The sequence below is a fragment of the Pongo pygmaeus genome, chromosome 3 (assembly GCF_028885625.2).
Source record: "Pongo pygmaeus isolate AG05252 chromosome 3, NHGRI_mPonPyg2-v2.0_pri, whole genome shotgun sequence".
Classification (NCBI taxonomy): domain Eukaryota; kingdom Metazoa; phylum Chordata; class Mammalia; order Primates; family Hominidae; genus Pongo; species Pongo pygmaeus.
The window spans coordinates 45,583,064-45,608,634 of NC_072376.2; the positions used below are offsets into that span (position 1 = coordinate 45,583,064).

A 25,571-nucleotide genomic window follows, 5' to 3' on the forward strand; every position below is an offset into this window, starting at 1 on the left:
ATTAAAAACACACTTAATAAAACACACAATACTTACATAGTTTGTCTTTCCTCAAGAAAAAATTTTATTATATGGCATACATATTTAATAACACAGATTTAATTTTAGTACACAAAACTATGTTTCTAGACCTACACAATACTTGAAAATGCAATTCCATTTGCTAGCCATCAATTAGATATCTTAAATAAAAGTAGGTCATATGATTTATAGAAGGTTTTACAATTTAAAATAGGCTGATGACTTCTGAGATGAGTTGCTTTAACTGTTTCTCATTTGTTTCTAACTAGCTAAGAATTGTAGCCAATAAATATGAAATTAAGCCAATTATAGTTGGATTTACAGAATGATTTTCATGAAAGTCAATTAACAACAAGACAATAGATTTATTAGTTCCATTTGTAAGTATATTTTTACCACTTATAAATAATTATAACTGGTATAAACAATATACCATTCTTATATAATAAGAGATTTTTTTTTCAGTTAAACTGATAAATCAGCAAACGCCGAGTGCCTACTTTTATTTCACATATTCAAAGCTGAACATTGTCTACATTGAGAGGGAAATTGTTCCTGGGACAATTTTATTTAGAGGATAAATGTTTTCTACATTTACAGTGTAAGAGGTTATAGATATAAGTTAACTGTCTTGGTTTCCTGACACAACATTTCTCAGCCAATCATAAGATACACATATACATTAGAAAAATAACTCTGGCATTTTGGCATGAGTTACATAAAAGCAGAGATACTGAAGTGTTTTATGATGAGCATAGTGCAATTGCACCCACGATGAGACAAAAGAATAATCATATCAGTAAGTCCAATATTGCTACTAATATAGAAGATACTTAGTTAATAATTGTTAAATATGTATGTGAAAGCTATGACGAATCTTTTTGAGTTATTCTCTTCACCATTTTGTAAACTTGAGATGCTATTTGATCCGATCCTTGAATCTGCAGCACCAACCCACAAAGACAAATAAACCATAAAGCAGACTAAAATATTTCATATTAATTTTGAAACCATGGCTGGTGACATGCTTTAAAATATAATTAAGAAAAAAAACCCAGAAATCTGTAATTGCTTCTTAATAATGACTCATTCTTGCTTTGATTCATACTATGAACAATATTTATGAGTAATATTACTTAAAATATAGGCTTTTTGGAAATTGACTAAGTACTCTTTCTTAGCACTATGATTTTCTCCATCCAAAGTTTATTCAATTGCAAGATATGAGTGATGTTCAAAAACTAAGACATTATATTTTAATTTAAAACTAGAAAAATAAAACTAACATAGAATTGTCATTCCAGACTCTAAATAACATCTTGAAAGTAAGCACAGACTATGTTTAATTCATCAATACACATGGAGATCAAAGATCTCTTTTTGGTAATAGCATAACAATGCATGAGAAAACCATGTACTGCCATGGCAAATCACATATGTACATATAAATGTGAAGGCAGGTAGAGATGACACTGGATTATTTTTGCAAGGTTTCTTTCTGTGCTGTTATTCTAAGTACTTTGCTTTAAGTTGCTCAACAGGATATAAGTAGATATTTTCCCAGTGGGAGTCAGTATATAGAAACAATAGAGGTTCAGGGCAATTTAAAGAACATCAGAAAATAGAAATAGGAAGAAAAACTTAAAATTTTAAAAAGAAAAAAGCTGTGTGATCAATAAAGTTTCCACATTCAGATTCCAAGTAGCAAAGGTAATAGTTAGGAGAGCCAATTGTAGAGGTGGGTAATTGGTATATCAGTGAGAAAATATAAACTACAATAGATTTTAAAAATATTTTCTTTATAATTGATTTTAACCATGCTTTCCTGGACACACTATTCTAATTTCACTAAGATATCCTTAGTAGGTTATGTAGCTTTTTGGTCACTTTTGTATATTAAAATTAATTTAGGTCAATTAAAAACTCTAATCCTGGAGAGTTTTATAGACTTTTCTTATTGACACAGAATAGGCCTTAAAAAAGAGAAATAATCCCACTTATTCAGATATTGCAGTTATCACACATAATTTTTTCTTTATGTTATGTTATATAAATTTTACTTCAAATTTAAATATTTCATTCAACCAAGTATATTATTGTTTGTAAATGATATAGGTACAATTCCAAGAAAGCAAGCAACCACCTAGTGTGAACACTCTTACACAACTGATTGCTTTTGGACTCTCTTCTGGTCCTTGCCCATATACAGGTTTATTTTTATCAACCTACTCAAATTTCTATGAATATTTTCTTTTATTGTGAAAGCAAGTTTTTTGTTTGTTTGTTTGTTTGTTTGTTTTTTAGAAAGCAAAGGAATAAAAGAATGGCTACTCCGTAGGCAGAACAGCCTCTATGACGATTTTCTGAAAGTTTATTCAGGGAGTCAACTGTTTTTATCTGCAAATAATTGCTTCTCATAAATGTACCGTTTCATTCAACCGATACATTCATGAGAGATACAAGTGTATAATTTTTTTTTCTTGTAATATCCCTGTCTGGTTTAGTTATCAGGATTTTGCTGGTTTAGTAAAATGAGATGAGTATCCTTTCTCTATTTTTTTGGAAGAATTTGTGTAAGCCTTGCAGTAGTTCTTTCTTCTATATGTTGTGAAATTCACTAGTAAAGCAACAAAAATGTAATATGATTTCTGAACTGAATCATCCTTCTGTGAATACGTTATTGAGACAATTCGGAAGTGGGGCCAAGTATCCACTGGTAGTAATATACCAATATTATCTTCCTGGTTTTCATTATTGTATCATGCTTATATAAGGTTGAAATAATATAAGTATATTCTCTGACCACAACAAATTTAAAATAGAAGTCATTAACAAAAAAGGTACCTTTAAAAATCCCTAAATATTTAGAAATTAAATAACATTTAAAAAATAATCCATGAATCAGGAAAAAATCAGGAAGAGATAAATTTTTCAAAAGTAAATAAAAATGAAAATAATGTTACAGGTTATAAAATTGAGAAAAATAAACTATCGATCTAGTTAACAGAAAGCCTATAGTTATTAAATGGTAGAGCTTATAAACATGTCCCAAGAAGGAAAACTCCAGACCCATATCACATATAGACTTTGAAATAATTATGATTAACATGTTCCAGTTTCCCTAGACTATACAGTAGAAGTCTTTGACCCAAAGATAGATGCCAAGCTTGAGTTTAGATACTTCTTCTGAGACCTTAATTAACAAGGAAATGTCAAACACCACTTGACAATCAACCTTCCCAGGTTACATTTAGATACATGTGGATGAAAAGGTACATAGGGATAAGTGGATTCTTAAGGCTGAGCTGTCTAATACTGTAGCCAGTAGAAACATATGGCTGTTTAAATTTAAATAGAAATTAATTGCATTTAAATGAAATAAAAATATTTCTTAACCACACTAATCACATTTCAAGTACAGAACAGCCACTTATGGCCAGTGCTTCCAAAAATGGTCAATGCAGAACAACATTTCTATCATTTCAGTAAGTTTTAATGAACAATGTTCACCAGTGCTTCTCAATGAGAACACTATGTCTCCTGTAAATTATTTTGAAAATTTCTGGGCAGCTGTTCGTGTTCGTCACAAAAATTGGGATTGTTAGTAATAGTGTTTAGTGGATTAAGTGATTGAACTTCATAAAACAGTCATATGCAATGAAAAATTGTCTCACATTTAACAAGATTTTGAATATCCTGTCTAGCATTCATATAGGTAAGACAGTATGCCTTATAGTCTGAACCTAGAAGATAAGTTTTTTTACACATAAACACAAAGTATTTCTGTGTTTGCCAGGAATTCCTGAAAAATAAAACACAGGAAGACGGTATTTATTTTGTTCTGAATTTTACAAAATGTTGTACACCATTTTAGATAGCCATATCACCAACTACAATGTTGCTTATAGTACTGGAGTCACTGATAACACACATTTATATCTCTTGACTTATGCGGGCTTTCCAATATGCAGTCATTCTGTGTATAAATGCAAGCATCTGGAAGCTTCACAATTTCTTTCAGTGTAGTTAAACTTGAGCATTCGCATATAGAATGCCAAATATTTCATTATAAATTACTTTTCACACCTTACAATACAGGCATGGTATAGTGTATATCCCACTATAAAATACACACACACACACACACACACACACACCCCATATATCTATATTTAAATGGCATGTGTGTGTGTGTTTGTGTGTGTGTGTGTATGTGTGTGTATATTCCCAAGAATGTCTTCTCAGGAAAATTGAAGGCTGGTTTCTCATTCTCTACTTAAATATATGTTTAGGCAGCAGACTTGGCAACCTGCTCTTGCTCCCATACCTGATCAGGGAAAAGGAAAAACAGAAGTGATAGGACTTAAAGAAGAAAAAGCAGAGGAAGAGCTGCACACCTACTCTTTAGCACTTTTAGGATATTTTATTTTCTTGTGGGTATAAAGCATGCCAAAAGAAAATAACGTGGTTAGCAGCATCTCACAGGTTTTTAGACCTCAAGAGAGTTGTGCATCAGCAGCACATATCTTCAGACTAGATTGCTGATGAAAGGAGTTAAGGCAGGTGGAAGATACAGAAAAGCAACCAGATTTCCCAAGCCAAGGAATTGAGCCATATAAAATACCTATGAAAAACAACAAAAATTATTTATACCTCCTAACCATAAAAGTCATTATTTATACGTCTAGCCTTTAACTTACACCTAAGGCCAGTTGGTGTCACCCCAAAAAGAAGTAACAAGTAACAAGACTAAGGTTGCAACTATGCCCAGTTAAAACGTAGACCAGTCTTTATATCTCCCCCACGTCCTCATCACTAGAAACATAGAAGAGATAAAGAGATGGAATAAAACAACAAGCCACACTACTCCCTTTCTTACCATCCTCTGACCCCCACAGTGTCACCCTGGTGGTGCTTGTCTTACCTGTGTCTCAAGAGAGGATGTCTTTTAATCTGGATATTAAATTTTTATATTAGGTTGAACTATTGAAATAACAAACTGTTTGGAAACTCATAGAATCTACTTGTACAGTTGTTAAGAATAGGAAAATAGGCTAGGCATGGTGGCTTATGCCAGTAATCCCAGCACTTTGGGAGGTTGGGGCAGGCAGATCGCTTGAGCTCAGGAGTTTGAGACAAGCCTGGGCAAAATGGTGAAACCCCGTCTCTACAAAAAATACAACAATTAGCTGTGCGGGGTGTGGCACGCTTGTAGTCCCAATTACTCAGCAGGATGAGTTGGGGGGATCAGCTAAGCCTCAGGAGATTGAAGCTGCAGTCAGCTGTGATCACACCATTGCACTCCAGCCTGGATGACAGCATGAGACCATGCCTCAAAAAAATAAAAACATAGGAAAATAATATTCATCATAAAGCAATAGAAGCTTAACTGGATGAACAAAACCTTTTTATGTTAATTCTCCACTAAGTTCAGAAGACCTCAATAAGTTTGTTATATAAGTTTTCGTAGCATCACCAAAGACAAAGGGTACTAAAACATATTTTGGACAGAAAGCGATACATACAAAAATTACTTCAACAATTAAGTCACCTATGATGTAGTCAGATGCACAGAAAAAAAAAAATGCTACTATGCATGATACAGTTATCAAGGTATCCAGGACATATTTAACCTGATGTATTAAACACAGTGATGCTATCACAATTGTATATAAAATTTGAGCATTTATAGCTTGATCTGAAATAAATGTACTTAAAATGCAAAACTCATGGAGTAGGGCAACTATCAAAATACCTACACATGGACTAAAAAGACTATATACAATGGATTCTATTCTACAAATACTTGGTAAATATTAAGAGAACCTAGTTTATATTTTAAGCATTGATTTAGCAATTAGGAATACAGTGATTTATAGTTTTAGGGAACTATATATAGTTCTCTATATATAGAGAAAACAGACACAAAATAATAATAGTAAAGTATAAGGAGTAAAACAGAAATACAGACTTCTGATGCTTCCTTTGTGGTTTAATTGCTATCAAAATATCCAACTCAATGAAGAAAACTATAAATTTTTTTTAAATAAACACACACAGATAGCGAAGAAAGCAGAGCAAATCAGATAGCCAGAATTTGATGTAACAATTCCCTGAAAATAATGAAAATGACTTGAGTTCTACATTATTCTTTGGTCACTTTTTCCCCTTGGTATATTTGCTGTTTGACAGCGCAGCAATAGTGACTGAACAGAACAGAGCAGCTTAGAGCTTTTAGATTTTTTATTTGGCTGGAGAGACAAAACTTCGAATTAAGGGCTATCAGGACAGCTGGGACTTCCCTGGAATACACACACACACACACACACACACACACACACACACGGAATTGAATCGGACATTCTACATGGGATTTCCCCTCAAGGCATTTGTTGTTTCCTAAATTGTACATATGTGATGTTGACAAACCAAATATAAGCAGCTCCTAAGCATCTAAAACAACAGGAAGAGAGTTGAGCTATTTTAGAGATGTCTGGCTAACCAAGGAGAGAGGATCCTGGTACAAACCTCAGACTGTCAGTCTAGACATCTCAAATGGTTGTGTCTTAGGCAAAATAAAAGTTTTACCAAGGAAATTACGCTAGTTCTGACCAAATGACAGTGATTTTCTTTACTCAACCTGACTATCGAAACAAAATTAAGTCCTCTCTGGAATAAAATAATATCATGTAGAATCTCCATTATTTTTCACATACTCTACTCGCATTCAACACAAAATTAAGACACATTCCATGAAATACAACCACATAACCTTAAACAGAGAGACACAATGGAAAAGAAAATTTTAAAAAGTTACTCAAGTTATCAAGACATTGTAATGATCAAAGATTTTAAAATAACTTCTGTTAATAAATACAAGACAATAGAAGAAAAGATTGCAAATATTATAGTATACCTGAAATTGATTTAAAAATCGGGTGTAAATACTACAAGTGAGAAACATTGAACGGGAAATTAGGTCGGTAATAAAGAGCAGATTGAAACACAAAAAGAGTAGAGAGAAAATTATAGAAGAGCGCATGAGATGTAATGACATAGCAGAGGTCAAACATACCCGCAAGTGGAGTTGCAGAGAAATTGAGACAGAAGAAAAATGTCTGATGAAATACAGGCCGAGAATTTCAAAAGCAGCTATGTTTCAACCCACAGATTCAAGAAGCTCTGTAAACTCCTCAATATAAATATGAAAACAAAACAAATCTAGGGACACTAAAATAAAATGGTAGAAAATCAAAGACTAAGAAAATGTTAAAATTGTCCAGAGATAAAATACATTTTATCTTCAAAATAGCAAGATTAATGTTGAAATGTGACTTTCCAACAGAAATAGTAAAAGCCAGGAGAAAATTGAGTGATATTTATGAAATTTGGAAAGGAAATAACAGGGTTTCCATATCGATTGGAAATATTCAAAGTGAAGGCAACACAAAATAATTTTCATATAAAACTGAAATACTCCTTTTCAAGAGACTTGCACCAAAAGAAATACTGCAGAGAATATATTTCTAAATGGAAATAGGGTATTTAAGAAAGGAATTAACACCAGAAAGGATAATTTATTGGTATAAGTTAATTGCTTTTAAACACCTTAAAACAATAATAATCATGTCTTTCGGTATTTCAGAAAAATATAGAATAAAATATATGGACATAATAGCAAAATGACACTGTAGTTTATGGAAAAAGGTTTGAAATTTCTTTGAATTATGATAAAGTTACTGATTTATGATTAAATCTAATAAAGTGCACATTTTACTGACTAAAATTTATAAATGAATATGTGTACAATGCAATGATAGAAGGATAAAATAAAACTGCAAATATTTAATGAATTCAAAAAAGGAAAGAATAGAGAAAATATAAGCAATAGAGAACAAATTAAATAGCCTAACAGAACAGAAAACAATAGAAAGGTAGTAGATTTAACACAAAATATTCAATAATTACCTTAAACATATCTGCATTAACCACTCCATTTAAAAGAAAATAATTGTCTGACTTGATAATTAGGAAACAGGAACAATATACATATTTCCTAAAAGAAATTACTTAATGAAGGACACAAAAATACTGAAAACTAAAGTATGAAAAAAAGATATTAAAAAATCATATTGGCCAGGAGCGGTGGCTCACGCCTGTAATCCCAGCCTTTTGGAAGGCCGAGGTGGGTGGGTCACCTGAGGTCAGGAGTTCGAGACCAGCCTGACCAACATGGAGAAGCTACGCCTGTACTAAAAATACAAAATTAGCCTGGCGTGGTGGTGCATGCCTGTAATCCCAGCTACTCAGGAGGCTGAGACAGGAGAATTGCTTGAACCCAGAAGGAGGAGGTTGCAGTGAACCAAGATTGCACCATTGTACTCCAGCCTGGGCAACAACATGAAACTCCATCTTAAAAAAAAAAAAAAAAAAAAAAAAAAAAGAAGTCAAATCATAACTCAAAGAAAACACATATAGATATATAATATCAGTCAAATTAAATGTTATAGCAAAATGTATTCTACGGACCAGAACGATTGTTTCCTAATGATGAAACTGCTATTCACAGAAGGTGTAACCATCGCAAAGAAAATTTGGTATATGTATACAATTGAGTACTATTCAGCCACAAAAAAAAGTATAAGATTCTGTCATTTGCAACAACATGGATAGAACTGATGACATTATGTTAAGTGAAATAAGCCAGGCACAGAAAAACAAATATCACATGTTCTCACTCATTTGTAGCGGTTAAAAATCAAAACAATTGAACTTATAGAGTTAGAATAGAATGACGGTTACCAGAGGGTAGTGAGGGAAGCGAGTGGGGATGGTTAATGTGTATGAAAATATAGTCAGATAGAATAAATAAGATCTATTATTTGATAGCATAGCAGGTTGATTACAGTCAATAATAATATATCATACATTTAAAAATAACCAAAAGAGTATAACTGGAATGTTCATACCAAAAAGAAATGATAAATACTTGAGGTGACTACTCCATTTATCCTGATGTGATTATTACACATTCTATGTGTATATAAAAATACCTCATGCACCCCATAAATATATACATCCACTATGTACCCATAAAAATAATAGTAAAATTTTTTTAAAAAAGGAGACAAAAGAATCCAAAATTTGTGTGTACCTAAAACAGTTTCAATACGTATAAAACAAAATCTTACTGGACTGAAAAATTTTTAAAGGCTAAGTCAATCATTGTAGTCAGAGATTTTTAACACACCTCTCTCAGTAGATGTGTAGAATTATACATCTATACATTTGAGCAACAAGAATTATAAATCTGACTTAAGTATGTTTTCAGACCCAGATTAAATTAATGTAGATATCAATAACAAAAATATTCCTAGAACACATGCTAATTTTTGAAATTAAGCAATATTCACTAACTACTGCATGTGACAAAGAAGAAATTACAAAGAAATAAATCATAAAAGTCTAAAGCAGTACATGAGAAAATTTACATAAATTCCCTGTGTCTTCATCTCCCAATATTTCCTTCAAAAATGTATTAAAAAAAAGAGAAAAGTAGAAGTAAACAAAAATTAAGTTCTCAGTATAACTTAAAGACAGAAAATGCCCACACTTCAAAATGACTGTAAATGTCAAACAAGCAAACAAATAAAACCCCAAATACCGAATCGTGGAAAGAAATCTTTCAAACATTGTCTCATCTCTACTCTAAGGCAACAGTTTGTGGTGGGCACAGCAGCCTGAAATAGGCTCTGTAGAAGACAGAAGGGAGTCAGTGATGGGCCTAAGTCCATCTGAAGAAAGTAAGTATACCAAAGTCCACTGAAGAAAGTAAGTATACCATTAATATGAAAGTATTTAAACATGTATTTGGAGACCAGCACAAGAACTAAGAGGAAAAGGATCTACAAGTTGTGTGATGTGAAAGAGAGATGTTCAAAATAGGTTATTTCTGGGCCCAGAAAAATGTCAAAAACAAAAACAGAAGTGAGCTTAGGAAATCGTATAGTGACAAGGAAAAGTCAAGGGGAGTACCTCATGCTTCTACAAGGAAAAGAAGAATCAATGAATTAGAAGTAACAGAATTTCTCCCCCCCCAACAAAATAAATACACCCCAACACCACAATCAAATCCAAAGTATCTGAACTTTGCTATCATGACATTAAAATACATCAATAAGCTAAGATCTTGTAGAACACCCATAAACCACAAAATTAAAAGGGCAAAATAATTATTGCAGAATTAAGATATCAAGATCCAATGCAAATCAATTGTGGAAAATTCCCACACAAAATAATAAGCAGAAGAAACTGTAAGAAAATACTCCCCACAGTTAAGTATATTCAAACAAAAATTTAGGAATAAGAAAAAATCACCTTGAATAAAATAATTCAGAATCTCAAGCAAGGTAAATACATTTCTCATGCACACACAAATACACAAAAAAGAAGAAATAAAAAATTGGTTGAACTTTAAAAAATAGAAGAAAAAGACAAAATTATGATGGTCACCAATGAATCAACTAAAAACGGTTTAATAATAGGCAGGAAAATAATGAAGGGAGTACAAATGAGATGAAGAGAAGTCAGAAAGTCAGAGAGAATATTGTGCAAATACAAGGCAGGCAAAGTGTGACTAACATACCTACAGTGGGAATTCATGAAGAAGAAAACCAAAACAACGTAACAGAACAAATATTCAACTTTATGTTCCGAAATAAATAAATACAGAAGTAAATACATTTTCCCAAGGTTGAAAAGAAATCCTGAAATTACATTTTGAAAAAATGTATCACGATCTAGAAAAACGGTTATCCAAATTGAACAGCTCTGAAACATATACTAAGAAAATACTTCAGTTGAAAGCTTTCTTAAAAAATCCTAAAGGCTTTCAGAAGGAAAAAAAAAAAAAGACTAAGTAAATTACAAGGACTGAATAATAGACTGACATTAGACTTTTCAAAAATAACACACAAAGCAAGTTACTAGTGCAATTAGGCTGTTAAAGTGAAAAGTCAGTGAAAGAAAACATAAATTGAGGATTTTCTATGTAGCCACTATGTCCTTCAAGTTTCAAATCAATAGAAAAATAATTTTACATATAACAACTTTCTGAAAAATCTACTCAATAAAGAGATGACTAAAATAACTTTAGCAAAATATACCAATGATGAGAATTTTTTAATTATTATTTAACTTTTATTTTAGGTTCGGGGTTATAAGTGAAGGTTTGTTACGTAGGTGAACTCATTTCACAGGGGTTTTCTTGTAAAGATTATTTTATCACCCAAGTATGAAGCCCATTACCCAATAGTTATCTTTTTTTGCTCCTCTCCTCCTTCCCACCCTCCACCCAGTATCTGTTTTTCTTTTTTCTTATTTCAGACTGTGAACTCCTTAAAACATTAGTGACCATTCTAACCAATAATCTTCAAATAATTTTCAAATTCAGCAGATTCTCTGACATACATCAGACACTCAAGGAATAAGAAACAATGATTAAAATAGTACCAGTAATGATATGTTTAATGGTCATCAAAATCCCAGAATGGTAACTCAAACTTACCTCCTATATCTGGACGAAGTTTATTGTCATAGCCTTGAAGCAATGAATTAAGAATTTGTGTGATATCTCCTTCATGAATTTTTGGGGCCAAGACCCAGGTTTTGTTCACCGTTAAATCCTCATCATCTTCATCATCTGCCTTATCAACACTAAATAATTCAAAGAAAAAAATGGATGGTAGAAGGTTCAATCAAATCACGTATAAAAGTATAGTTTAAGTATATTACAATTGAGTAGAAACTAATAATGGCAGACAAAGAGGTACTACAGTAACATTACATTTAGTAAGACCAATACATTTGTCATATAAAGTGCCCTGATATAATACTCAAAAAATGAGAATTCTGTGCAAGAAATACACAATATTAAAATAATAAAGTAAATTTTGACCACTCCCACAACTGTCATTAATATTCATAAAAATTATTCCACCAAAATATGACTGGTGTCCCCTAAATTTGTATAACATAAAATCTGTACACCCAAATGTGGTGACCTTAAACCATCACAACCAAAAATAAAAATTAAAAGGTAAAGAATTACAGGAAAAGATGTAATAATTAGTCTGGTAAAATGTATAAAAAATGGATGTGTAGAAAAGAAGAATTAAGAAAAATTGAGTAAAGAAAGGCTTGAATAAAAAGGAAAACATGTTTGTTGTACATACTGTTGCTCATTTCTTTTAAGTCGGAAGAACCCAGCCATCTTTTTCCAAGAACTTTGCCAAAGATTTTATGATCATCAAATTATCAATAGGTGACTCACCTTGCACATATATTTGGGAGGAGGCATAACTATCACATTTTACTAGAAGTGATATTGGGGAGATCAAATAACTCTCTTCCTTTATTTTATAAATGGGAAAACCAAGGACCACAGAAAATTAGCCAAAACACAAATCTATTAGCAAAACTGAGACTCAAACATTGCCTCTCCAACTATTGCTTTCTGATACCCCTGTGTGCTTAAAAGTGAAAAGATTCAGCTGACTTCTGAATTGTGATAGAAACATCCAGTAATAAAGATATTCATCAACAATTCATCAAAGGTAATAAATTACTCTTCTCTTTATTGCCCATAAGTAACCCCATCTTCATTTGAGTAAGGTCATTCTAGACTTAAACACACCTATTTTAGGAAATCTCTCATGCTCCAGTGAAAAGGGGTCTAAAAAACTAAACACTAACATTGGTAAAATCAAGTAAATCTGTAATTTTCCAGATTATTCACATATATTTCAAAGATGTGTTTCCCTCAAGCAGTAAATACCTAACGCTTTCTACAGTATCTATTCAGACCTCTTTTGCTTTGAATCTAAACACCTTAGCAAATGCAGCCCCCACTCCTTTTATCCTTAACCTCTCAAGCTGATTTGAATTGCTAAGAAATACAGCAGGCATGAGAATACAAGAGAACACGCCAGTTGAGAATACAAGAGAACACGCCAGTCCGAGATGTTTATGTTGGACTGCCCTGGCCTTGAGAGAAGTATTATTACTTTCGATTGCCACCTCTTTGGTATTTTTTTAGTGCTTGCCTTCTCATTTTGTGAAAGAAAGTGGAGTGGCCAAACAAATCCTGAATTTTCAGTTCCATTTCCCAAACATCAGCTATAAAAACCTGGGTATCACATCTGCTTTGTAGGCTATCTGTACAATGGTTGGGGGGTTGGGTGGGGGACTTAATTGTATTATCAGATTCACATTGCCCTCTATGTTGTTTTTTGTGAAAATATTTTTGTTAAGATGCTTATGAAGATGCTTGTGAAGTAAAAATCCTTATATTGTCATAAAAAACTTTTATGATATTTTAACATCATAAATTAAAATTTTACTTTCAAAGAATTTACTATATTATTTCATCTTTATAATAATTATATTAATAGTTGTCTTCCACGGATTAATAACAGTGTATTATTAACAATGTTTCTCTTCTTCTTGTGAAATAATTATGCTTCTCACCCCACTAACTTTTAACTTGCCTGTAATCTGCAATACTCGTTCCTGCAGGAGGATTATACATCCCTGTCCTGTTGAACTCAAGTCTGACCCTGTGATTGACTTGGGCTAATGGTATATAACTGACATGCATCACTACCAAGCAGTGGGTTTAGTGTCAGTGAAGTTTATTACATCTCTTTTGTTCTTCCGCCAGGTGATACTCAGCCATACTCACAGGCTACTCCATTACTTCACTCTCAGAGTGAAGGTGACTTGGACAGAGCCACGGCTGAACTACAATGGACATGTAATCTGAGTGAGACATAAACATTTAGGGTTGGAAGCCACTGGGATTTGGAAGTAGTTTGTTACCACAGCATAACCTAATGTGTCCTGGCAGATGGCCTCGGGATGGTCAATTTTATTTGTAACACTTTGAGAATACGAATTGAGAGATGTTAAGTAACATACACCTCAGTTCTGCTATTCCAAATCTCACCAGTTTCTCCCACCACCAACACTTAGTTAAACGATCTTAGCAAAATCTCTGCCAAAACAATTCTGGCCCTCTCAAGTAAATATATCACTAAAGTACATAGAATGTGCTTTTTATGCAACCTCAAGAAAGCTTTCTAGTAGTCAGAGGCCAGCTCTCAGACCCCAAAACCCATAGTCCTTCTACTATTATTATATTCCATTACTTTGCAAATGAAGAAAAACTGTGAGAAGTGGATTAACTTGACCAATGTAGCACTGCTACTCTGGTAGAACTGGGGCTCTGATACCCGCAGTATGCAATGAGCACACTATAATACTATTTTCAATTTGAGATACGTTTATATATGAGTAAAAATACTTTGAGCCTGTACTTCTAAGGATGCATTATTATAAAGTATACAAAGCTTCACTTATAACCCTATGTAGATTCCTGGAGAACACATTAGTCAACATATTTTTACTTACGTACATCATTACAGTAATTATTTTGCTCTACTTAACTTGTGCACAGTATAGAAATTTTGTTATATGATTTCCTTCAAATAATTTCCTATTATTTTCTCTAAGTAAATAAGTACATATAAGCTGAGGAATTAGAAATACTGAGTTGTCACATGTTCTCACTTTTAAGTTGGAGCTAAATGATGAGAACACATCGACAAGTGGAGGGGAACAACACACACTGCGGCATATCAGACTGGGGAGGGTGGGAGACGGGAGAGGATCGGGAAAAATAACTAATGGGGACTAGGCTTAATACCTGGGTGATGAAATAATCCGTAAAACAAGCCACCATGACACAAGTTTACTTAACAAACCTTTACATGTACCACTGAACTTAAAATAAAAGTAAAAAATATACTGAAGTATTAAGAATCCTTGTTGGTGTGTGCTTCTGGAATGTTTTATTTCCTAATTAGACTTGTTGAGATATTGGCAACAACTTAAATTTTAGGTTTTCATTCACCTCCAAATTTCAGTTTTATAGAATGAAATATCTGGTGGATATGGCAGGCCACTGCACATATAAGCAGTTGATCTTTCCTTGAATAATGATTGCAATCAAATGGAAGATTTTAGAAAAAAATAAAAGCTTTTTCTGTTTTTTTTATGGTGGCAATATTTTGATAATCTAAAATCCTCAAGCTGATACTAATTTATATTGCCCTTTTCTCAGGTAGTAGAGAGTAATATGAAAATTGACCTCAAAAATACTATAAAGTTATCTTTCCTCAGTTTTCGCAATAACATAAAAGAAATTTCATTATAGGTAATTTATCTACACCTTTTCTCTAAGCTGTCTAAGTTATGTTCAGAATATTCATTAATTACTTTGAATATTACATTGGTGTTATTTTGGTGATTAAAAAGTACTTCATAATTTTAAAAACATAGCACTTATAGTGTGTTTCATGTCCTGATGTTTTTTGGAAGCTGGGAGATTTTTGTAGCAGTTACATGTTTTGGATAACTATTTATTTGGAAGAAACAGGTATGATTTTTTTAAAACAATACTCTGAGAATTTATTAAAAATTAATATACCTACCTTAAAAGTGAGAAAATATAAGATTATAGAATTTACAGGACACACAGCTATTAAACAATAGACCCAGAATTTAAAATAATGTTGATTTAATTTGAAGACGTATTTTCTGCTTCCTTAAAGTTTTCCTGGCACAACGTATACCTTTATTGAATAATCTAGGGTGGTTCGGTTTTGAATTTCCTAATTCACAAAACCACAACAAAACCTATGATACGTAATCAGCAGACACATTTGGATTGTATGTGGCTAGGGTAGTCTCAGCCCTTGACTCCTGAGAAGGTAGAATAATAAACTCAAGGAGTCGCACACTGTTATGACCAAAAAAGCACTGTTAACTCAATCTCTGACCCAGTGTTTTTATCCATCTTTAGAGATAATACCGTGTACTAAAAATGTGCTAAGTGCTAGGAATACAAAGAAAAATGAAATTATTATCTTGATCTAGATGGTCTCATTTTCTAATAAAGGAGAAAACATTTTCAATCCAATGACACAGAAAAGCATCAGACATTAAGATGCTTATCACAGTATTACCTATGTTGTATAACTTTTTTTCACAATAAGAGTATGTTTAAATAATGATTTATTAACAAAAAGTACACATCTACTGTTTGTTAAGAGTCTGTAAAAACATCATATTATTTTCATAATTTAATATTACATGAAAAATAACAGAAAACAATTTGCTTTAATTGTCATCTATGTATAAACTGGCTTAAAAGATTTGATGGAAAAACAGAATAATGTATACACTCAACATTCTATACAGTGAGATCATAGAAAATTTATTTTTGTATGTTAATAGTATCCTGAAATCTTCATGTACACATTGTATAATATAAATACATGAAAAGGAGTTAATTCGATATGAATGCCTACCTAAGAATGAACTTCTTCTTATATACCAGATAGTGCTCTGAAATAAATTTCTAGTTATAAAATGAATAACTAAATAGAGTATTTTAGAAAGATAGATAGAATATCATACTCTCTTAAGAAAATTATTGTGGCAGCCCTGAAAATTTGCCACTTGGTTCTCCTGCTGTGAGAACATAGCTGCTTGCCAGTACTAAGGATGAGCCCTGAGTCTGCACCAGACCCAAGCTGTCTCAGGCTGCTTTCTGTCAATAACTGAACATAGTAGGAATATTAATTCAGATCCATTCCTGTCAGACTAGGAGCCCCTGTGAAGAGCAATTTGTGTTGGAGGATTCCTACCTGCCTGGCCAAAACTTTCTTAGAAGGGTATTGCACTCAGATTCTTTTGATCCAAACTACTTCTTCCCCCCTCTACTTTCATAAGTTTCAAACATCTTTGTTACCTGAAGCCTCTCTTGCCACTCCCTCCTCCTCTCATTTATGTTTCCCAAGCATTTCTCTCTTACAAGTCTAAGGCCATCTTGACATCTGTTTCTCAAAGACTTCTTCTCACATTCAATTGCAACCTGTACTTATTTACTAAAGAAAATCTTTGAGTCATTTAGTATATGATTATTATTTCTTTTTGTCTTACTAAACTCAGCTGTTTTAATGTATCAAATTTCTTTGATGAAATAGGAAATTACTGTATATGGAAAAAAACCTTTAATAACTATATTACTCTTCTATATAACAAACAAGAGTTGCAAAATAATAACAAAGGGTTAATTTAAGTAAAGACAAGGCATACTTTGCCATAAAAATATGAAGAAAATCCATCCTTATTACTAGAGAAAAAATATATGCCTATAGCAAGTCAGTCAATTAATATAAACTATTTTTCATGCATAAATTAAACATTCGTTGAGGTTTGCCAAGGAAAATCTTGGTTTACACCTGCACCCCAAAATGATTTTTAATAGCAGCTTCTCATCACAAAATGGCCTACTTTGGATGATTAATTATATAGTCACCCTGTATTTAGTTCATATAAAGGTTACTGCAAATTTCCTGGTTCTGACACATGAGGGAGCTTCTTCCATTAATCTGTTAAGAAACCAGAGATGAAACTCAAAGTAGCTTAATAAGGTGCCTGAGGAATGTGAGTAAACCTTGAAGGAATAGTGATAGACTATTTTCCCCACAGTGTGAAAAAAACATTATAATTGCAAGTGAAATTGATTGATGAGGCCATTTACATACTTCATTGGAAAAAAATGATAATTGCTACTTGTACTGAGTATACGTACAGAAAAAAATTCACTGGATAGTAAATATAATAAATGTTTTGTCACTGGTACTTCCTCATAAACACTTCTGGGTTAGTTAATTAGTCATTTAGTCATTATTTCCTCAAAGGGAAAAGTTCCACCATGTTTATTAAAATAAATATAAAATTTGGTTATTCATACTGTTACCATTTGAGGTTATCATAGCCCTATTTTTTAAAAGTAAGTGGGGCTAACAATATTTTAATAGCAAATTAATCAGTGAATCAATATAAAACCCAGATAATAGGTAGATATACTCAATCAAGAAATCCAAATTTTTGTCTGTTATAATTAAAATATAAATAAATATGTTCAGAAATCATGACTACCACTATTATTCTTGTCATTTGAATGCCATTGACTAGAGTTAATTTTGAGCGTCATTTTGCTACTCCTATTATTTCATACTAATAAACACAATTGACTGGGCGGTTTTGCTATCCCTATTAGTGCTCATTTAGATAGCTGAGCAAAAGCATAAATGGTTAGAATGAAACAAAAAGTATAGGTACATTCTCAAAACTGATATTTTATATATTTTATATAGCAATCAGGAACAAAATTCAAGTTATGATTAGCTATATGTAATCTCTACCAAAGTTCTATATATGTTACACTAAGCATTTCTATGAACATAGAATGTTTGAACTAAGAGCACGTTTAGATATCCTTATGTCCTACTCCTTATATTAAAAAATAAGGAAACTGGAGTTCTAAACACATAAATGACTTCATTAAGGCCTCCCAGCTACTTAGTGCCAAGAATTTCATATAATTATTATATTCACATGTAAAATGATTATAATGATTCAAATGTATCAATGATCTTACCACATTATATATCAGTTACTTAGAGAAATGACTCCTCAAAACATACATAGAGGTTGTAGTAAAAGGAAGTTATGAAGTATTTTAGAAACTCTTAAAAAGTAGTTAATGATGTAATCATTAGCTGTCTATGAAACCAATACACAGTTTAAGAAGCAAAACGCTCTACATTCTTCTCCATCCTCAGATATTATAAATGTTATGATGAATTTATTGCCGTGTTGTAGTAAATGTAATAACTAATGTGTTACATTAACTAGTACTAGTTAGTTATTACATTTTAGCATATACCTATGTATCCCTGAATGACACAAAGTTACATATAGCCATAATATATTATTATGTGTAGTCACATACTCCCTTTTTCCAATCTATTGGATATGAAATAGTATCTAATTTTCATTGCATTACATTCCTGTAATTATTATAAAATAAAACACCTATTTATATGTATTGAGTAATTTGCCTTATGTAAACTACACTCTAGTTGGGATTTTAACACTTTTTAAACAAGTATAACAAGTATTTTATTAAACTTCATTTGACAAATGTCTATTAGGTGCTTATTGTGTGCTGAGCATCCAGCATTTCTGGGTGCTGGGGATGCAAAGATGACTAAAGCAGCCCCCAGAAGAAAGCTCATGGAAAATAGAAGGCTTAAGTATTAGTATTAATCTTTTAATAGTAATGTGGGATTTGAACAAATCATTACAAATCTTTGAACCACAGTTTCCTCATCAAACTTTTAAGGTTTATATTTCTGTAAACCCTTAGGAAATGAATATATATTAAACATTACTGGATTTATAAAAGGTAATTCAGAACTTTCTCTTGAAAATGGTAAAGTGGGCACACTATCCTTCCTTTTTCAGAAATCAACCAAAAGTAGCAAGGAGATAGAAAACCAGATTCCCACACTCCAATTTTTATAAGCAAGGAGACTTCAGAAATCCAAAGCACAAACAAAGAGAAGGAAGCTGGCAGAATGATACTTGCTAATTAAGGCTGGGGCAAATTATTGATACAAGATCAACAAACAGATGCACCATTGGCAGAGGTGGGTGGTCTCTAAAACTGACTTGTGAAAGAAAATGAAAATGAAAAAGAAAAAAAGAAAACAAAACCAAACTGGCTTACAAAAGAAAATGAAGCAAATGCCAATTTGCTAAGGCTGATGGAAGAATGATACAGCCAAATATACACCCTACTGTTTTTTTGTAATGTGGTAGAAGACAGTCCCAGCACTTTGAATAGCCCTATAACTGCCTATCTTGGCTGCCTGTACATTTAGGAGATTTGGAGAAAATTTGGAAATTATTTTAAATTACTAGTACATGCAAAACAAAGGGAATGTTTTAAAAGGACAATTATTGACTTGAGGGAAAAATTTTTAAGTTCAGAAAAATTGTTATTACACTACATAACATGATTCATCTGTAACTGTATTTATACAGCCATAATTAATTTGAATGTCCAATATGGGTTTGATCAACATCACACTATCTCCAGACACATAATCTTCCAATTTTCTAAAATTACTTACCTGTATAGATAAATAGGTAAGCAGTTAGATAGATAGATGATAGATAGATAGATAGATAGATAGATAGATAGATAGATAGATAGATAGATAGCTGATAGATATTCTCTACAAGTTAGTCTGTGTATGCACTTTCCTTTGTATTGATTGTTTTTTATCATCAAAAGGCAAAACAAGTGAAGGAGTCCTATTTCAACCAATTAGATGGCTAGAATTATTTTCTTCTCCAGGTTCCAGTAGCTCTTTACTGTCCTTCCCGAAATGACTAGTTTTATAGGCACAGCCGCTGAACTATACTTTGAGCTGGTATAAAAGCAATCAACAGGCAGCCTGCTTAAGCAGGTCTGTTTATACTCCCAGGTCCTTTCTCAGGCTAAATTGTTTAGAATAGGGTAGACACCTGAGCCTCAAAAGGTTAGCCAGCCTTTCACTCCTGACAGTGGAGAATTTTAACCAATAAATTCAGCAATAGCTAATTTGTAGTGCAGCCCGTTTAAAGGCATAGCTAGAGAAAGAGAAGGAATTTCTGCCACCAAGACTGCCCCATCCCCAGCTTTCCTGATGTCTGGTTGATCAGTCCTTCATTGAGTCCCAGGTGATACCCCATAATTAGTCATTTATGTATTTACATTGGTTTGTTTGGTTTGTCTAAGCGCAATTTTGTAATTTAAAATGAAAAGAATCTTATACTACAAAAGACTTTGACAAAGAGTTAGAAAAGCAAAGACATTTTGCCATTGTTTTATTTTACATTGGTAGGAAATGAGCAGATTTACTTCCTCAAAATGTAATACAGCAAGAGCACTGTTAATAACTCAAATGTACATAAACGCTCATAGCTTGAACACAATGAATGCTTGGTTCTACTCTGCTCAACTGAATTAAGCTCAGGATGGACAATATGTTAAGTTCAATAATTAGGTATATGAACTTCTCTCACCTAACACCTCCTTTCCTTGTGACCTATCGTGACTTTAAAAACAGTTCATTTTCAGTCATTTTTTTGGTAAATGAAATAAAACGTGGAGGTTACTATAAAATTTTTTTTAGCTGGGTCATTAAGCTTGAGATGAAAAAGAATCATGAGTGAGGAAGAATCTGGCATGCATGGTCACCTAATTCATCCTTCCAGCTCCAAACGCAACTACATTTACATCATTTTTTAATTAAAAAAATTGTGGGTACAAAGTAGGTGTATATATTTAAGGGGAATGTGAGATGTTTAGATACAGGCATGCGATGTGAAATAAGCACAGCATGGAGAATGGTGTATTCATCCCCTGAAGCATTTATCCTTTGAGTTACACATAATCCAATTACATTCTTCAAGTTATTTTAAAATATACAATTAAGTTATATTGACTACAGTCACCCTATTGTGCTATGAAGTAGTAGGTTTCATTCATTCATTCTATTTTTTTTACCCATTATGTGGTTTTACAATTGTCTGTTGATCTTTTCTCTACTCTTGGATATTATTTTCTTTTCATTTGTCATTAACTAGAAACTCATTATAGTTTACCATTTATCAGCAAAAGTTTTATGAAATCGTATAAATTGAATAATATATATGTTCCTAAGGTAATACCTTATAATAATGTACACAACGCTTTATTTTTAACGTGATTATACGTCTTACTATTTAATATTTTAATGCAATCATTCTAAATTCTACACACACAAATGTACATGTACACCATCCTCATTGTCACTCAGTTCCTTCCTTTCTTGTTTCCTTTCCTTCTCTCGTTCTTCCTCCCTGTCACCATTCCTCCCGCCTCATTTCCCACCCTCCTTCTTTTTCTTATTGCTTCCTATCTCCCTCTCTTTTTTTCTCATATGTGAATTATGATGGTGATACTAAATTATATAATTTTGAATCATTAAATAGAAATGATGATTCTCTTGATGTTGCCTTTGGAGATATCAGAAATCCTATCTTATTTTAATTTATTTTCTTCAAATATTCTGTTAACTTGTTGCTACTCTACAAAAATCTCATGTTCTACAAACTTTCCAATTGAACAATACTTCTACTCAAAGCTTTGACATTTAAAATACTTTATACATATGATTATTTTTAAAATTAGACTATTAGAATACTATTCTACAAGTGGTGACATAACTTGATTATGAAAAGAAGGATCAATAATAGAATAAGTATTTACTTATGTATTTGGTAAAATGTTTATGTATATGTGATAGACAAAAATCTATGCTAGAGGAGATATGACAAAAAAATGGGAAGGTAAATCAATAGATTTCCTAGCACATTCTGCACATTTTAAATATTTGTCAGAAGGAACATTAGAAATACAGAAAAATTATTATATTAGTAAGTTGGAAATACTTGGGAAATATTCTATATAAATGATGGTAATAAGTATGGAATGAAAAAATTCTAAGAAACATATAGCATTGGGGAATTGTTAGCTAGAAGGGAACATGAATTGATACTCTTTTCATGCACATTTCTTAAGTCAGGAAACAAGCATTATGGTCTGTCAGGGTCAAGCCAAATATGAAAAAATTCTGCTGAGTAAATTTTTGGCACATACATTCAGTTTATATGTCACTAAATCTCCCTGTGAGAAGTGGTGTTTTGCACAGCCACTTGAACTAGAAATTGATTTTGTTCAATTCACATTTGCTTTGCTTAATATAGTCCACTCATTAATCAGTCAAGTAGGAGCAAAATGTTGAGTTTCTGTTCTCAAGAATCTTAAAATTTGTTCAAAACTAAAGAAATTCACTCACTCACAATGATCTAATGACAGAAGTTTTGTGCTAGGATTCTGAACATATTAATCCTTACCACTATCCACGAGTGTGGAGTCCTTTACCACTATCCTTACCACTCTCCATGAGTGTGGGATTTTTGTTTTGTTTACGGATGCATCTCTAGTGACTAGAGAAGTGATGGGCACTAAGTTAGCACTCAATTATTATTTGTTGTATGAATGAAAACATGAATGTGGATTTTATAAGGTAGGCATTTTACCCTAATTTTATAAGTGAAGATCACTCAGTTTCTGAGAGATTTAAATAACTTGCCAAAATTCTTACTATTAGTAAGTGGCAAAGGAAGAATTTATCACAGGTAAAATTCATCAGGAAGACTCAAATTATTTTAAAAAGTCTCCTTTGGGTCTCTTTAATTCTTCCCTTGCATTGATAACATAGTCTATTATCAATACAACACCCATAGTGATGTTTTTAATATACAGATCTTGTCATCCCACATCTATGCTCAAAACTCTGGATCTTAGTTGGGGGGTTTTCCATATCTCTTAGGATAAACAGTGTCTCCTCAAGTTTTTAGAATACTTTCAGTAGAATTGGTACCAGGTTTTCTTTGCGTGTCTAGTAGAATTTGGCTGTGAATCCATCTGGCCCAGGGCTTTTTTCGGTTAGTAGTTTTTTTGGTTTTTTTTTTGTTTGTTTTTTTAATACTGATTCAATTTTGAAACTCAGTGTTGGTCTGTTCAGGGTTTTAATTTCTTCCTGATTCAATCTTGGAAGATTGTGTGTTTCCAGGAATTTATGCATTTCCTCCAGATTTTCTAGTTTGTGTGCATAAAGGTGTCCATAATAGTCTCTGAGGATCTTTTATATCTCTGTGGGATTAGTTGTAATGTCACCATTGCCATTTCTGATTGTGCTTATTTGGATCTTCTCTCTCTTTTTCTTTGTTAATCTAGCTTTCAGTCCATCAATCTTGTTTATCATTTTAGAAAAGGTTTCATTGATTCTTTGTATAAATTTTTGGGTCTCCATTACATTCAGTTCTGTTCTGATATTAGTTACTTCTTTTCTTCTGCTACTTTTGTGGTTAGTTTGTTCTTATTTTTCTAGTTTCTCCAGGTGCAATGTTAGATAATTAAATTGAGATTATTTTAACCTTTTCAGGCCCACAGTTAGCATATAAACTTTCCTCTTAACACTGCTTTAGCAGCATAACAGAGACTTTAGTATATTGTATCTCTGTCTTCATTTATTTCAAATAATTTTTTGATTGATCCTTTACTTTCATTGTTTACCCAAAAGGCATTCTGGAGCAAGTTGTTTAATTTCCATATAATTGTGTGGTTTCAAGAGATATTCTTGGTATTGATATCTATTTTTATTCCACTGTGGTCCAAGACTATAGGTGGTATGATTTTGACCTTTTTGAATTTGTTAAGATGTGCTTTATGGCTGAGCATGTGGTTGATCTTGGAGTAGTTTCCGTGTGCAGATGAGAAAAATATATATTCTCTGGTTGATGGGAAGAGTGTTCTACAGATATCTGCTAGTTCCAATTGGTCAAGTGTCAAATTTAATTACAGAATTTCTTTGTTACTTTACTTTTCTCCTTCAATCTGGCTAATGCTTTCAGTGGGATGTTGAAATCCTCAACTATGATTGGGTGACTGTCTAAATCTTTTTGTAGTTCTAGATGTACTTCTTTAAATGTAGGTGCTCCAATGTTGGGTGCATATAAATTTAAGATAACTGAGTCTTCTTGTTGAATTGTACCCTTTATAATTATGCAATGCCCTCCTTTGTCCATTTTTACTGTTGATGGTTTAACGTCATTTTATCTGATATAACATAGTGAACCCTGCTCTTTTTGCTTTCTGTTTGCACAGTAAAACTTTCTCTAAACTTTATTTTGAGCCTATGGGCATTACTACCTCTGAGACAGGTGTCTTGAAGACAGCAGATGTATGGGTCTTATTAATCTATCCAACCTGCCACTCTGTGCCTTTTAACTCCTCTCTAACTAATTCTAAAAAGCCAGCACCACCCTGATACCAAAACCTACCAAAGACAATGAAAAAAGAAAACTACAGGCAAATATCCTTGATGAACATAGATGCAAAAACCCTCAAAATAAATACGGCAAACTGAATCCAACAGTACATCAAAAAGTTAATTCATCACAATCAAGTAGGTTCTATTCCTGGGATATGAGGTTGGTTCACCATATGTAAATCAATAAATGTGATTAATCATATGAGCATAGTTAAAAAAAACACATAATCATCTCAATAGATGTGGAAAAAGCTTTAGATATAATCCAACATCCTTTCATGATAAAAACCCTCAAGAAACTAGGACTTGAAGGAACATACCTCAAAATAATGAGTCATCTATGACAAATCACAGCCAACATCAAACTAAATGGTCAAAAGGTGGAAGCATCACCCTTGATAAATGAAATAGGACAAGGATGGCCACTCCTACCACTCCTATTCAACATAAGACTAGAAATGCTAGCCAGAGCAATAAGGCAAGAGAAAGAAATAAAAGGCATCAAATAGAAAAAGAAGAAATCAAACTATCTCTTTTTGGAGATTGTGTGATTCTATACCAAGAAAATCCCAAAGAACTCCACCAAAAGCCTCCTGGAACTGATCGACCACTTCATTGTAATTCAGCATGCAAAATCAATGTTTA

The 25,571-nt window shown here is 32.5% G+C and overlaps 1 protein-coding gene across 1 annotated transcript in view; it reads right to left on the bottom strand.

The window, feature by feature from the left end:
- The window catches only part of GABRG1 (gamma-aminobutyric acid type A receptor subunit gamma1), an 83,380-nt gene that overhangs the window by 45,371 nt on the left and 12,438 nt on the right, over nt 1–25,571 (bottom strand). The window contains exon 2 of the mRNA XM_054486409.1: nt 11,588–11,736. Coding sequence (XP_054342384.1) covers nt 11,588–11,736 — 149 coding nt within the window. The remainder of the gene's footprint in view (nt 1–11,587; nt 11,737–25,571) is intronic.